Source organism: Colobus angolensis, unplaced genomic scaffold, assembly GCF_000951035.1.
Source record: "Colobus angolensis palliatus isolate OR3802 unplaced genomic scaffold, Cang.pa_1.0 Scaffold80, whole genome shotgun sequence".
NCBI lineage: Eukaryota > Metazoa > Chordata > Mammalia > Primates > Cercopithecidae > Colobus > Colobus angolensis.
The window spans coordinates 2,737,491-2,754,572 of NW_012121821.1; the positions used below are offsets into that span (position 1 = coordinate 2,737,491).

Sequence of the window (17,082 nt, forward strand, 5' to 3'; positions counted from 1 at the left end):
CATATAGCCAATCCTTGGAAACACTGGTGTTTTGTCAGCTGCAACAGTATTTCTTTTAAAAGCAACAAAAGTGGGCATTTTTCAATTGGTACACAAAGGAAAAAAAATCATTTTTTGTATTTTCTCCTATTCATTTTTCTTAAATATTTGGTGCTGGTTGTCGTTTATGTATATTTAAATATAGCATAAGATGCTTTTGTATTTAGTAAATAGTGTATGTTTAGTTATTTCAGGATTATTATTAAGATACTAATCCCAAAATAAACAGTATCAATACAGTAATGTAGTAATATATTTATGGTATTTCTTAAAGAGTACCAAGACTTTCAAGTACTATCCCCATCAAGTAAGAGAATCATAGCCTCAGAATAGTTTTTAAAACCACGTTCTTTTCTCTTCTATTTCCCTTCCCCTTTTCCTGTCTATACTCTGGGCTGCAAAGAGATGCTTTTGCCCCACTGTCAACAGGTAGCCTAGCTTAAATTTAAACCCAGCTTAAATAAGTTTGGGAGACCAGGGCGTACTCACAGAGGAAAGGATGAAAAGAATTTTGAATGTCATCTAATCCAGTGGTGTCCAAATCTAGCTGAACATCAAAATGGACAGCCCGGAATGTACATTAAAAAGACAATTCTGGGTTCTTGCCCTAGATCCGATTCCAGAAGGGCATCTGCTATACTTTCGTTTTGGGGAGGTTGGGGTGGGGCTTGCTTTTCCAGGTTCTTCAGGCTTAGAAGCGGACTTTCTCTGCGTTCTTTCTCCGCAGGAGATGCCATGCACTGGCGGTTCTGCAGGTGGCGACGCCTGTCACTGCCCAGTGCTGATCTATTCCCGGCACCTTCCTGATCCTCACCTCCCAGCACCTCGCTCCGAAACGAGCGGAAGCCCCGCCCATCTACCCGCCCCGCGCTTTCCCTTCCCCGCCCCTAATCCTTCTGGCCACGCCCCTTCCACAGCCCTCCCCACGGCAATTCCTGGAAACTTGGGGCGGAGCTTCGCTACCGCCCGGTTTTCGCGTAAGCTGGCGGCCGCCAGGCCGTTCCCGGAAGTTGATGGCCTTACAGTCGTGGGACTGATTGGCTGATCATGACCGTGCAGTTAGCCAAGGTTTTTTCGAGTTGTTTGGGTTGAGTTCAGGAGAAGCATGGCCAGGTCGAGTTGGTACCTGCGCCAACTTCAGGGACCTCTGCTTCCACCCAAGGATCTGGTGGAAGAGGACGAAGACTACCTAAACGACGACGTGCAGGAGGATGAAGACTCGGTGTTCGTCGACGCCGAAGAGCTCTGCAGTGGGGGCGTAAAGGCTGGCAGCCTCCCCGGGTGCATCCGCGGTGAGGAAGTCCCCTGCCCTGGGGATGGGGTTGGAGGGTCCAACGTAGCGCTTTCCATTCTGGCTTTGCCCTGAGCAAGGCACCCAGTCGCTGCTAACAGATTTAGCTTCTCAATGGTCTAGCTGCTTCATCCTACTTAGGGTAAAATTTTAACTATAATGGTAGCAGTGACTTTAACTGGACACATGCTATGTGTTAAGCTTGCTGTATTAATTATTCTCATTCATAATGTTCGTCCTTCGAGGTAGTTTTACACTTGAGGAAACAGTGTATGTTGAGTCTCTGTTTCCACCCAGAATCTGAAATTTTATTTTTCTTTCTGACTGCTTATCCTCAAGTTCTATAGAATGAGAACTTGTAACTATTAATTCTATATTGCCTGGAGTCAAATACGTGGTTCTTCCTCAGCTTCTTGGAAAAACAAAACAGGCGGGGTGCAGTGGCTCACGCACTTTGGAAGGCCGAGGCAGATGGATCACTTGAGGTCAGGAGTTCGAGACCGGCCTGACCAAAATGATGAAACCTGTCTCTAGTAAAAAAGAAAAACAACAACAACGACAAAACTACAAAATTAGCCGGGCGTGATGTCGCACACCTGTAATCCCAGCTACTTGGGAGGCTGAGGCAGGAAAATGGCCTGAACCCAGGAGGTGGAGGTTGCAGTGAGCTGAGATCGCACCATTGCACTCCAGCCTGTGCAACAAGAACGAAACTCCATCTCAAAAAAATAATAATAGTAATAATAAATAAAGGAAAGAAAAACAAAACAAAACACAAGGAACACCTCAGTGCACAGATGATTATTAACTAGTGTTAGTAACCTTGTGGTTCGGGTAAACCTTGTGTAAGTAGTTTCCTGTGCTATAAGATAGTTTTCTGTGCTATAAGTTATACCCGTTATGTGTACTTTGTGACTGAGACTTAAAATATTTTAATGTGCAGACCAGTGCTGTTCAGTAGAACTTTCCATGATGATGGCAGTGTTTTATATCTACACTGTCTGGTATAATAGCCACTAGCCATATGTAACTGTTTAGAACTTGAAATACAGCTAGTGTAACTGAGGAGACAAATTTTTAGTTTTATTACATTTTAATGTAAATAGCCACGTGTAGGTGGACAGTACAGATTTAGGCAGAAAAGTTTCAAGTATTTGTGGAGGGCTTAGTCATTCATTCTAAAGTATCGACTGACTAGCATGTTTGGTGCTGGGAAAACCTACAGAAATGTAATAACAAGGTTGCAGTCTTAATGAAGCTTACCTTCTAGTGTATTAAACAAACATTCTTTGATCACAGAAGTAACTATAATGTTACTAAATGCTTAGGAGGAATGCTAAATAGTGCTTTGAGAGGTTTTATACATGAGATTCAGGGAAGTAAGTGACAGTTAAGCTGAGGTCTGTAGTAAATGTAGTAAACAGTAAGGGGGAGATCAGTTAAGGCAGATGGAATAACTTGAGTGAAGGGCCATGGCATTTTAAAGAAACTGCATGAAGGCCAGTATTGGCTGAAGTCAGAGTAGCAGAGAGGGGACTGGTTTTAGAAGAGGAACAGCAGACACCTGCTGTGTACTGTGCTTGCCTTTTGGAATACAAAGACAAATGCAACAGTGTCCTGTTTTAGTATTTACAGTGTAGTAGAGGCAGACAGAAAAAGAGGTAGGCAGAATGCAGTGTTACAGGCACCCTAACAGACATCTTTAGAGAGTGCTGTAGGGAGATAAAAGATAGTGGTAAGTTTGATAAAACTTTGAGAAAATGGTTTCTAAATAATCTCCAGAGTTAACTTTTGTGGGTTTTTGTTTGTCTTTTTTTAGTTTTAATTCCCGATGAAAACACACAAGAGACATATAAAGTGTTGGGACGTTTTCCGGTAACAGGTGCTTGGTGGAGAGTGAAGGTACAAGTAAAGCCTGTGGTGGGATCAAGGAGCTATCAATATCAAGTTCAAGGATTTCCGTCTTACTTTTTGCAGTCTGATATGTCACCACCAAATCAAAAACATATGTGTGCTCTCTTTCTTAAAGAGTGTGAGGTCTCCAGTGATGTTATTAATACATTTTTAACATGGGTAAATGAGGTATCAAACTACAAAAACCTAAACTTTGAAAATCTTAGGGAAACACTAAGAACTTTCCACAAGGAAACTGGAAGGAAAGATCAAAAGCAGCCTGCACAGAATGGTCAGGAGGAGTTGTTCCCAGACAATGAGATGAGTCTTCCTCTGGAAAACAAAAGTAAGTGTGATTGTTATGATCAAGTTTCAGTGAAATTGACATACTTAATGACTACAGTGTTTAAAATATTACCACTAGCATAGTATTCCTTTTAAAAATCCATTTGGTGAAAAATGTGTTTATGCTGCTTTTGGAGTATGCCATTGATATTTCAGGTTTCTCATCTGTAACATGAAGGGATTATATGAGCTGTTCTTTAAAATCCTTCCGGTTCCTTTCCACCTCTAAAATTGTGATTTTATCTCTTTCTCTAACTTTTGTACTCATAGAGATTACCTTGAATCATTAATAAAAAAAAAAATCAGTTGCTGGCCAGATGTGGTGGCTGCTCATGCCTGTAATCCCAGCACTTTGGGAGACTGAGGCAGGAGGATCACTTGAGCGCAGGAGATCGAGACTAGCCTGAGCAATATAGTAAGACTTTGTCTCTACAAAAAAAATTTTAAAAATTAGCCAGGTGTGGTGACACATACCTGTAGTCACAGCTACTTTGGAGGCTGAGGCAGGAGGATCACTTGAGCCCAGAAAATGGAGGCTGCAGTGAGCCATGATTGCACCACTATACTCCAGCCTAGGAGACAGTGAGACACTGTCTCAGTTTAAAAAAAAAAAAAATCAGTTGTAAATTGTTCTGTTTAAAGAGATAGAGAAGTACAACAAGGATATGAATAATATATTTAGGAAATACTTCAGTCCAAAATGGTTTCAAATAATTTTTAATATGATTTGTTATCTGGGCATTCATATTTATGGAATATTTCATTTCCTAATTGTACCAAATAAATTTGATGGTACATCAATGAATGACTTCAGTGACAAAAGATTATGATTATAGAAAATGATTATAAAGGTTACTATGTAAATTATTTATTTTATATCCTTAGCTTTAAATTTATATAATTGAGTCAGAATTTTTGTTCTGTTGTAGTGCAGATAGTAGGAAACAAAAGGCTAAGAAATCATTATTTAAGCATTTAAAGAACATAAATTTTGGTGTTAAACACAATGAAAACCATCTCAGTACAAAAGCAATTGTCATAATATGATCAAAATTGCCTTACTGGTTAAGGCAAATGTACTAATCTGTCTTTGACTTGGATTTCTTAAATTGGTTGTGCAAAATGAGAAAGTACTTCAAATCAGTCATTCTTTGGGTTCATTTATGTTTTACTTTGTTCTTTTCTGATATTTTGTAGTTCCGTTTAGAAATGTAATGACAGCTTTGCAGTTTCCGAAAATAATGGAATTCCTTCCAGTTCTTCTGCCTCGACACTTTAAATGGCTCATAGGGTCAGGTTCTAAAGAGATGTTGAAAGAGATAGAAGAGATTTTAGGTACACATCCGTGGAAACTTGGATTTAGTAAAGTAAGTAAAACATTTGCTCAGCATATAGTAATCTTGTGTAAGGCATGGTTTCAAATTTGGCAATTTCTCCTTTCTCTTTCAAAGGAAAAAAATTTGTGTGGACCCCAGTACTGATTTATTTTTATTCAAATGTTGCAACTGGCTATAGCGTAAGAACATTTTATAAGTTGTTATGCAACTTACAGAGTTGCATACATTTGTAATTGAAAAAAAATTGATGACATTCAAATTATCGGTATTAATTTAGTTGTATAATTTAATGTGACCAATGTCCTGTAATTAAATTGTCATTTGCAACTTGAGTATAGATCTCATTGAGGTCAAAAGCTCTTACAAATTTGGCAAGTCCATTCTGCTGTGCAACTCAATTTCCCACTTCCAGTTTGAACTGTTGACAATTTTCATTATTCATGTGATATATCATGATGCCATTTGATTTTTATTTTGTACAATAACATCATTTACAAATGAATCCACTTCTGTTGTTATTATTAGAGACTATGAGTAGTAAAGGGACACACTGAGGCTCCAGTGGTATTGGAAACCAAATATGGTACTTAATCTTGGTGGTTCTTGGTTATAAGGTGGTTTTCCAGAGAAAAATACAATTGAGAAACTCTGAGAAAATACTTGGAACCTCAAGAATGTTTGCAGATGCTGATTTGAGAAATACTGGAATAAGGAATTTTTCCCTTACATAAAATGTCTATAAATTCAGTATGCTTTTAAAGATGAGATTCTGGAACATGAGATTATTATATATATTTATTCAGTGGAGAAGAATGGAAGAGCAATGATATGTAAAAGGCAGATAATAATAGTTTACCTTTTTGTTTAGAAAAACCCTGTAAAATCCAATGTTCTTTATAGAGATATTAAGAAGGGAAGATTGTTTTTTAGCTCTTTAGAGGTCTTTGGAGCCCGTTCACCTTTCAAGAATAAATTATATAACATTTTATTATTAACAATACACATTGTGTTAGGCTAATATAATAGAGTAAACATTTATTGAGACCTTACCAGTGTAGAACGGAGATGCAATCAAGCCCTTACTCTCACTCTTGCTAGGCTCACTGTCTTACTGGTGAAGCACAGACTTTGCGTTTTTCTTTGTGATCAAATGAGTTTGAGGCTATATCTATCAAGATCCTAGGGCCAACCTTCTTCCCTCCCTACCACTATCCCTTTCTCTCTACCTCTTCTTTTTGTTTTTTTTTTTTCCCACCCAGGCTAGAGTGCAATGGTGTGATCTCTGCTCACTGAAGTCTCTGCCTGGTTCAAGTGATTCTCCTGCCTCAGCTCCTGAATAGCTGGGATTACAGGCGTGTGCCACCACACCCAGCTAATTTTTGTATTTTTAATGGGCACAGGGTTTCACCATGTTGGCTAGGCTGGTCTTGAACTCCTGTCCTCAAGTGATCTGCCCACCTTGGCCTCCCAAAGTGCTGGATTACAGGCATGAGCTACCGCACCTGGCCTTCTACCTCCTCTGAAAAAAAAAAAAAAAAAAAAATTAAAGGATTACATATCAGCTACTGTATTTTCTGCCTTCTGGATTAAGTGAACACCTGTTTAAGGAGCTGTTGAAGTCCCAGATTCTCTCCCCATTGTGGGCATTAAGTGATTACTGCTTCCCACCCTAGCGAGAATATAGAGATTTCTCTTGCCTGATGCCATTCAGCTGACAGCATCCAGGCTTGGGGATACCAGGTGAGGATAAGGCAGAGATTATCTGGTGGTGACTCAGGTTTTTCATTAGGGAACAGTCCCTTCCCTTTCCCCATGTCAGGATCTGGAAGTGTTTTCTCCTGTCCAGTCACTCTTCTCAGAGAAGAATGGTACATGGAGAGTTTAAGCCTAGTTGCAGCATTCTGGGACTCATGAGAGAAAAGGAGGCCTGAGGTCCCACCATTCAGCATGTAAACCACAATTTTGTTAATATTGTGTTAGTTTGCTGCAGCTGCCAGAACAAGTACTGCTGATTGGATGGCTTAAACAACAGAAATTTTTTGTCTTACAGTTCTGGAGGCTACAAGTCTGGGTTGATTTCTTCCAAGGCTTCTCTCCTTGGCTTGTAGATGGTTATTATCTCTCATTATGTCTTCACATAGCCTTCCTTTTTTGCTAGTCTATGTCCTAATCTCTTCTTCTTATAAGAATACCAGTCATATTAGAGTAGGGCCCGTCCAGAGGACATCATCAATGAGGTGAATGGTCCCCTTTAACCTTAATTACCTCTTTAAAACCCTGTCTCCAAATATAGTCACATTCTGAGGATATTGGGGGTTAGGACAGGACATCAACATATGAATTTTGCGGGGGACACAGTTCAGCCCATAAAAGGTATGGAGGGCTCAGGAGTGATGTCTCCATCAAGGAAAAATGGAGCCGATAGATGATGTGCTCAGTAGATTATAGTGAAGGGAGTTCTGTATCTCTTCTGTAGAGTTTAGGCAGAATTGTTGATAGACACGTAGAAAACTAAAGCCAAGAAAATGAGGCAGATGTTAACTTCATGATACACACTGAGTTCAACACAAAACTTAATGTAACAGAGTACATCCTGTCACTCAGCTGTGAATCCTATTTGCATAAGCATAGTAAATACCTATTTAACCAAAATTGAACAAAATGTATACTACAACATTTTTCACATATAGGAACCAAAGAAACACCTGTGGAGGTAATGGTATATAATAGAATGACCTTCCATAGAGATAGACTTTCCATATTAAGGAGTTAATAATAAATATCTAAAATCTTTTAAAAATCAAGGAAAAATATCTACAGTACTTAGAAATATGGAGGTAAATTCTGGAAGAAATAACTAAAGTGTTGGAGATGTCGCCTTTAGAAGGCACGTGAAGAGATAAGGAAAGGATTCATATTTTTTGTGATAAGCCTTATAGTATTATTTCACTTTTAAAACTGTGTGTTAGTGTGATAAAATATAATTTTTATTTAAAAATTTTACAGATCTCTAATTACAGTGCAGCCAATTTAAAAATTAGTGATCTATGGTATTTTCTGCAAATTTCATTGAAGTTCATGTCTTCTGGGATTTAAAAAATTATTAATAAAGAACATATTCATAAACACTTATGATGTTTATAAACCAACCTGAACTTTATTTCTTAAAGATAACCTACAGAGAGTGGAAACTGTTGCGATGTGAGGCAAGTTGGATAGCATTTTGTCAGTGCGAGTCTCTTCTCCAGCTGATGACTGATTTGGAGAAGAATGCATTAATAATGTATTCCAGACTGAAGCAGATATGTAGAGAACATGGACACACATATGTTGAAGTGAATGACTTAACTTTGACATTGTCAGATCATATGTCATTTCATGCTGCTTCGGAGTCTCTGAAGTTTTTGAAGGATATTGGTGTGGTGACATATGAGAAGGCCTGTGTCTTCCCTTACGACCTTTACCAGGCTGAAAGAGCCATTGCGTTTTCAATTTGTGACCTGATGAAGAGGCCTCCTTGGCGTTTATGTGTCGATGTCAAAAAGGTGCTTGCTTCTATTCACACCACAAAACCTGAGAATTCAAGTGATGATGCACTGAATGAGAGCAAACCTGATGAAGCAAGATTAGAAAATCCTATGGACGTTGTGGACACACAGGACAGTGGTGACCATATTTGGACTAATGGTGAAAATGAAATTAATGCAGAAATAAGTGAAGTTCAGCTGGATCAGGATCAGGTTGAAGTTCCACTGGATCAGGATCAGGTGGCTGCTTTGGAGATGATTTGCTCCAATCCTGTGACAGTCATAAGTGGGAAAGGTGGATGTGGGAAGACCACAATCGTTAGCCGTCTTTTTAAGCATATAGAGCAGTTGGAAGAAAGAGAAGTAAAAAATGCCTGTGAAGATTTTGAACAAGACCAGAATGCTTCAGAAGAATGGATTACCTTTAGTGAGCAAAGTCAACTAGAGGCGGGCAAGGCTATAGAAGTTTTGCTCACAGCACCTACAGGGAAAGCAGCTGGCTTACTAAGACAGAAAACTGGTCTTCATGCCTACACACTGTGTCAGGTAAAACCTTTGACATTTCATCTGTAGATAAAACATTTGTTGGCTGGGTGCAGTGGCTCACGCCTGTAATCCCAGCACTTTGGGAGGCTGAGGCGGGCAGATCACAAGGTCAGGAAATGGAGACCATCCTGGCTAACACAGTGGAACCCCATTTCTACTAAAAATACAAAAAATTAGCCAGGCATGGTGGCACGCACCTGTAGTCCCAGCAACTTGGGAGGCTGAGTCAGGAGAATTGTTTGAACCCAGGAGGCGGAGGTTGCAGTGAGCCAACAGTGCGCCACTGCACTCCAGCCTGGACAATGGAGCGAGACTCTGTCTCAAAAAACAAACAAACAAACAAAATTTACCTTAAAGACAAACTTATTTCTTAAAGCAATCGGTAGGTATTTATTGAATGTCTCCTGGGTCCCTGTCTTACAGTAACTAATCATTTAGATCAATGCTTTTCAAAACAGCCAGTCTGTAAATTGTTACCAGTTTGCACGAGAAAGGAGCTAATGGTAGAAGTAAATCAGCGCACTGCTTCCTTCCTTGAGAAAGTCTTATGGAAAAAAACAAAACAAAACTATCGGGTCCAGTGCTGTGGTTCCTGCCTATAATCCCAGCACTTTGGGAGGCCAAGGTGGGAGGATCACTTGAGCTCAGGAGTTTGAGACTTGCTTGGGCAACATAGCGAGACCCCCATCTCTACAAAAAATTTAAAAATTAGGTGGGCATGGTGGCATGCACCTGTAGTTCCAGCTACTCAGGAGGCTGAAGTGAGAGGATTGTTTGAGGCTATGAGGTCAAGGCTGCAGTGAGCCGTGTTTACACCACTGCAGTCCAGCCTGGGTGACAAGGTAAGACCCTGTCTAAAAACAACAACAAAAAAATCAGTCCCACTAGAGTGTAGGCGTAATGATACAGTTAGTTTAGATCCTGGTACAATATCTGTTTCTCATGGGGGCTGGTTACAAACACATCACAGTCCATAGACCACATTTTGAGTAGCACTGGAAATGGAAGTAAAAGGCTTATATTTTGTAGGATGAAAGTGAGGACTTTGCTCATCTGGTATAAATCTTTATTTCTTCCACCTGGAACAGTGCCTGACAAATAGTAGTCACACAATAAAAATTTCAAATAAATTAACATTCTTGAGAAAAAAAAAGTATTGGCTATAATTAAGAATCATGGAGTTTAAGCTTGTAAAGAGTTGGAGAGGTTCCTCTAGCCCTAGCCCTGACCTGCCATTTTATAAAGAAACTTGGTAGTTGGAAGATTTCTAAAGAAGGTAATCATTGAATTGAACTCCAAGGACCATGGAGACTCAGGTGAGGAGAAGGACATTGGAATTACAGGAAAGGCCTTTGCAAAGGCATCGAGGAATATGATCATAGTGTACATAGAGGGTTTTGAGGTGACTTCCTTGACTGGAATGAAGCCCATGTCTGACAGAATAGTGGAAATTAAACTTGGGTTAGACAGTTAATTCGAGCTTTAAAGTTTGTAAAGTATTTTGACTGATCTCTTTACATGCTTGATAAAGTGATGTTATCTCCACATTTACAGAAGAGCCAGTTAAAGTTTGGGGATGTTAAACATCTTGCCCAGGATCTCAGTTAGGTGTAGAACTAGGACTTGAAATGCCTTCCAGCTTGTTGTTCTTTCCATGGCGTCATTATTTCCTCATTTATTACAGATGCTGCACACTAACAATGAAACTTGAACTTGGTCTCCTAGGGAGCCATTTAGGTTCCTAAGCAAGAAAGTGAAATAAAGAAGTTTTAGGGAAGATCTTATAGAGTCGTAGAGCCATGAGCCGCTTATCATATCTTGCCTATTACCTCTGTTTATCACATGAATGAATGGAGACCCAGAGAAGTTCAGTGTAGCATATCGGTAGGAGAGTTTTCTGATCAGTTTATAATTTTTTTTTTTTTTTTGTACTATGCCTTCATGTCTGATTAGTCTGAAGGATTGAATTAGAAGGGGACACCTGAAAGGGATTATTACCAAGTTTGATCCGATGTGTCAATTCTGATTAGTTGGTATATCTTAATATCTGCTTGGGGTGCTGAGAGAATATTTCTGAAGCTGTGTTTAGGCTCAGGAGAGAGTGTAAGAGCACAGAAAGAGCACTGGAGTGCCATTTATCATCCTTGGACTAGGGTTGCCAGATTTAGCAGATAAAAATATGAATACTTTTTTAGTATAAGTATGTATCAAATAATTCATTGACTTGCTTATACTAAAAAGTCATTTATTGTGTATTTGAAGTTCAAATTTAACTGAATGCCCTGTATTTTATGAGGCAATCCCATCCTGGGATTGTGTGTGGGGGAACCTGGCTGCAAAGCTATTGGAGTCATCAAGGTGCTGATAGATGGAGCGTGTATTGAGCTGATAGCACTGGAAATACAGTGAAAACTGTCAGCATTTTTAAGATAATAAATTGAATATATTAAATAACAGAAAAGAAATGGCTAATTCTGAATGTTGTGAGACATGGCTACTGCAAGCACAGGGGATTTTGGTGAAGGGAATTGATGCATTTGGATAGGAAATATGAAGGCTTTACTTAATAGACATGTTGAATCTAGTTTTAGTGGAAAAATTAGATGAAGATGTGATATGATACCATTTAGAAAATCTGTACTTAATACAGATTGAAAATTTGAAATGCTCCAGTGAGCGTTTTCTTTGAGTGTTATGTCAGTGCTTAAAAAGTTAAGGATTTGGGATTTTGAATTTTTAGATTAGGGATACTCAACCTATACATGTTGATACTGATGACATAGAAACATTTTTGGAATGACATACACTAAAATATTGAATGTTCTCTGGTTGTAATTTTATAACCATTTTTTTTCTCATCTATATTTAAAAAATAATAAATAGTATTACATTTTTAGTAAAGAATGTTGTTTTTTATTTGTTGTTGGGGGTGGTGTGGTGGTAGTTTTTAAAAAGTTGAGGTGTGGAAGTTTGGAATACTTAAAAGAAAAAGTAGTATTTTCATAATTAGATTGAGAAAGCGCTGCTTTTATTTCAGAATGGAGTACTATGGTTGAGAGAAGGGGAGGGCTTCAGTGGCATGTCTCAGACGGCCACAAGGTTTATTTGGGAATGGAAAAGAATAGGGAGCTTTCTGTGTTTAAGAACGATGAGAGAAGTGTTGAGATTTTGGAACAATCTGACTTTTTTTTCGTTTTTAGGTTTATTTGGTCTGTCTGTTCTGCATGTTCAACCCTATAACTTTTGTGTTTCTCTACTTCCCACCCACCCCTGCCAATTTAAGAGTTTTGCCTGAAAATAACTTGCTATTAATTATTGGTTTTGTAGATTTTATAACCTGACTTTAGGAATGCCATACTTTGCTTGTAGGTCAATTATAGCTTCTATTCATGGAATCAAACAATGATGACCACAAACAAACCATGGAAATTTTCTTCGGTTAGAGTTCTGGTTGTGGATGAAGGGAGTTTGGTGTCTGTAGGAATCTTCAAGTCGGTCTTAAATTTATTGTGTGAGCACTCCAAACTTTCTAAGCTTATTATCCTTGGTAAGTTAAAATATTGTTGGAATTCTGATGTTTATTTCAAAGTATTCTGGTTAGTTGGTTGTGTACACCACTTAGTTGGTTGTTTACACCAGAACTGATACTAATGCTACACTAAGTCAAATCTGACCACTCTCCTAATCAGCTTGAGTTGTTCTGTTTTGGCCAGGATATTAGCAGGCTAGGATGTGAATGAAATAGGGTTGTGAAGGGTTACTGCTGATCACCTAAATGATGGCTATTAATATAGTAAAAGTGCCGCAGATTCAGAGTAAATCAGGATGTGGACCATTTGGAAATAATAAAAAGTTTGAATTATAGACCACTTAAAAGTAATTTTATGATTCTAAGCTAATAAATTAGACCTCACTAGCCTCTTAAGTTCTTCCAATTCTGTTAAGATTCAGTTAGGTTCTCTTGGGTTGTCATGCTTTGTAGAACATATGATTTAGTGGAGAAAAAAATAAAATCACAATTGGAGAATCAAGTTGTATATAAAAACTATTTTTTTTTTTAGGTACTTGAGGATGTATTTTAAGCAGTTGATTCTATTAATGGCTTAAGCCTTATCTCTGCTTCCCCCAGTACATGTTTTTCTTATATTTAGGGCTTATTTGTTGCAAGCAAAAAATATTTTTGATAGAGCAGAACATCACTATAAGATTACTGGAATGTATCTGTTATCAAATACATGTATTTGTTGTGTATTTTGTACACTTATTTTATCTATTTGAGGCTATAGATTCTTCCACATTCAGTAAGACATTGAACATGATTGAAAAAGGGACTAACTACAATGTCTAAGGCTCATTTTTTCCCCCCCTAATATGTTGACTAAAACATATGCCTCTACCCAGTTTCCCTGTGGTTATAGGTATGAAAGATATTCAATTTAGATTTTGTCACCTTATTGTGTTACTACTATTTTTATATCTTATACTGTTTAAATGTTGTTTTTTGTAAAATATTTAACTTTAAACTCTTAAATAATTTTAAACAATCTTGGGGGTATTTTTTTTCAGAGTAAGTCTTCCTACTATATATATATATTTTTTTTTTCTTTTAGGTGACATTAGACAGTTACCCAGTATTGAACCTGGTAACTTGCTGAAAGATCTTTTTGAGACTCTAAAGTCAAGAAATTGTGCTATTGAGCTAAAGACAAACCATAGAGCAGAATCTCAGCTAATTGTGGACAATGCTACAAGGTATAATATTACTAAGAGTTTGCATTTTCTGTCTGTTGTATTAGAAATTTAAAAAAATGGTATTTGAATTAGAATGATTTAGTACAATACATTTACTATACCTTTTAGCAAAACTCTTCCGTCCTTCAACTATAAACCTTTTGCCCTACAGTTAGAAAAGCAAAGTTAATGTTTTTCATTACTGGTCCAGCATATGTTATTATTGAAATTTAAAAATGGATGAGGTTTCCTGATTTTAAAAGTATGTATATGAATTAAAATTGTATTAAGCTTAAGGACTAGAATAAGCCCAAGGGGAATAGAGATTTGGAAACACATGCAAGGGAGAATTGGGGAAGAAATATCCCCTAATATTTTTGGGAGAAAGCTGAAAGCAAAAGAATTGAATGTGATATTTCACTCCTAGATGAATCCTGGAGGCGCCCATGGCATCTTACTTCCCTTAAATAGAAAAGAACCCTTCGCTTCCTTTCATCTTTGCATAAGCCTTTGGAGTTATCCTCTGTCAGCTCAGACATTTGGTTTCTCCATAATCCATACATATGAAAATCACAGTCATTATTATTTCATGACATTTATTTTAATACAGTCATGCGCCACATAGTGTTCAGTCAACAACAGATTGCATCTATGACAGTGGTGCCATAAGATTATAAAACTATACTTTTACTGTACCTTTTCTATGTTTAAATATGTTTACATACACAAATACCACTGTGTTACAATTGGGTACAGCATTCAGTACAGTAACATGCTGTGCAGGTTTGTACCCTAGGAGCAATAGGCTGTACCATATAGCCTAGATGTGTAGCCTAGGCTATACCATCTAGGTTTGTGTAAGTGCACTCTATGCTATTCACACAACGATGAACATTGCCAAATGATGCATTTCTCAAAACATATCCCTATCATTAATCGGTGTGACTGTATTAAAATCTCTAGATACAATGGGACCTTTGAATACTGAGTCTATGTTAGTCATTGTACCAAAATGTATCTCTGGTTTTTACTCTTTTTTACAAAATGTTTTGTTGCTTGAACATCTCCTAAGGAGCAGAAACTAGAAGAAGAGTGTACAGTCTCTTGGCTTCCCTGGGCCACACTGGGAGAATTGTCTTAGGCCCTACATAAAATACACTAACACTAATGATAGCTAATAAGCTAAAAAAAAAAAAAAAAAAAAAATCCTAAGCCGGGCACAGTGGCTCATGCCTGTAATCCCAGCACTTTGGGAGGATGAGGCAGGCGAATCACCTGAGGTCAGGAGTTTGAGACCAGCCTGGCCAACCCAGTGAAACCCCATCTCTATTAAAAATACAAAAAATTAAATTAGCTGGGCGTGGTGGCAGGCATCTGTAGTCCCATCTACTTGGGAGGTTGAGGCAGAAGAATGGTGTGAAGCTGGGAGGCGGAGCTTGCAGTGAGCTGAGATCACGCCACTGCACTCCAGCCTGGGCAGCAGAGCAAGACTCCATCTCAACAACAACAACAACAAAAATTAGCTGGGCATGGTGGTGGGTGCCTGTGATCCCAGCTACTCGGGAGGTTGAGGCAGGAGAATGACTTGAACCCTGGATCAGAAGTTGCAGTGAGCCGAGATCGCACCATTGCACTCCAGCCTGGGTGATAGAGTGTGACTCTGTTTCAAAAAATCGTGAAAAGAATCTCATAATGTTTTAAGAAAGTTTATGAATTTGTGTTGGGCTGCATTTAAAGCCATACTTGGCCTCATGTGGCTCGTGGGCCAGACAAGCTTGAACTAGAATATTGAAAACCTACTTTCTTTAAGCCTCTGTCTACCTTGGTGGATAAAACTATGGGAGTAGAGGAGGAATTGACAGGAATAGGGTAGACTGTGGGTTCATATTAAGACATTAAGAAAACTAATGGAGTTGGATGTAGAATATTCTCTTCCTGTAATCTTTCTGCTTCTACCTAAAGACCACCCCATTTTTGGTAGATGATTAGTCATTTTAAAGTCCAAGAAACTTGGAGGAATCTAAAGCATATTAGATGTCTCAGAACTCAATTTTATCTGAAACTCAGGAGTTCTTTTTAGTAACACTTTCAATATCATTTGGTTCTAGCTGTGCTCCTTTCATCATTTTGTCTTAATCATAATGCTCAAATATTTATTGACTGTGAAGAATCCCTGCTATATACCAGGGGAAAGCTCCTGGAGATAGAAGGTGCTACATGCCTTGGGTCAGAAGCAAAACAGGAAATCTGTGATGATTCTTAAGGTCCCAATTAAATCTGGGCTATCACCAGCAAGAACAGCCTCATTCCCTCTCTGTTCCTTTCCACTTTTGTTTGGGAAAGGGTGAAGAAGACACAGTAGGGTACCACCACCTCTGATGACCAGGCTGCTGTTAGGTCTGATCAAGGAGTCAGTCTTCTTCCAAATAACCATACCTTACTCTGTTTTCTGATATGATTTGCTAGTCTTGGAAAATATAAGAATGAAAGAAGGATGAGGAAGGAATAGAAGCAACTAGATGTGGATACTTGGTTCAGTTGGGAAACTGGGATTATATGTGGAATATACAGAGAAGAAAGGAGGAGAATATAGTGTAAACATGTGGAAAACCAGTTCAAATTAATTTAAATAGAAAGGGATATGGAGGAAAATGGGCCTATTTGCCTCCCAATTCTCCTGTTTTCTATTTTTGTGGCCTTGGGCAACCCACTATACTTGACTAAACCTCACATTGTTTACCTGTGAAATAAGGATAATACCTTCCTTGCATGGTTCTTTTGTGGTCTGGAGATAAATAGACCAGGTTTTCAGAATGGTGCCTAGTAAACCCTCTGATAATTTTTTTTTTCCTGATCCTATTACTTTGCTAAGGACTGATTGCTAACATGTAGTACCATAACTTTGTTGTCTTCTATTATAAAACTCATTTACTGTTTATAATGCATACCTGGATGACCCTTTCTCTCTGTTATCTATTAATAGATACTAATTACTATAGGACATTAGCTCTGATCATATATGAAGACATTTTTGGATGATAATGTTCTTTGCGCGTGTGTGTTATCTTTATTCAAGAATCTCAAGACGCCAGTTTCCAAAATTTGATGCAGAACTAAATATCTCTGATAATCTGACATTACCCATCTCAATTCAAGATAAGACATTTATTTTTGTCAGACTCCCAGAAGAGGATGCCAGTTCTCAGTCATCTAAAACTAATCATCACTCTTGTGAGTATAAACTTCTATGAGATGTAGGGTTAAGTATAAGTATTTAAGTTTTGTAACATAGTTATTAAATGACTAGTTATAATTTGATGGTAAAGAGAAATATTGCTAGCAAAAAAATGAGACATTGAAAATAAATGAACTA

General features: G+C 38.1%; 1 protein-coding gene across 1 annotated transcript in view; it reads left to right on the plus strand.

The window, feature by feature from the left end:
* Positions 1-1,085: 1,085 nt before the first annotated feature.
* The window catches only part of HELB (helicase (DNA) B), a 35,956-nt gene continuing 19,959 nt past the window's right edge, over positions 1,086-17,082 (plus strand). Inside the window, exons 1-7 of the mRNA XM_011929260.1 lie at positions 1,086-1,331; positions 3,150-3,569; positions 4,766-4,935; positions 8,076-8,978; positions 12,348-12,525; positions 13,589-13,730; positions 16,786-16,940. Of these exons, the coding sequence (XP_011784650.1) occupies positions 1,145-1,331; positions 3,150-3,569; positions 4,766-4,935; positions 8,076-8,978; positions 12,348-12,525; positions 13,589-13,730; positions 16,786-16,940 (2,155 nt within the window). The 5' untranslated portion in view covers positions 1,086-1,144. The remainder of the gene's footprint in view (positions 1,332-3,149; positions 3,570-4,765; positions 4,936-8,075; positions 8,979-12,347; positions 12,526-13,588; positions 13,731-16,785; positions 16,941-17,082) is intronic.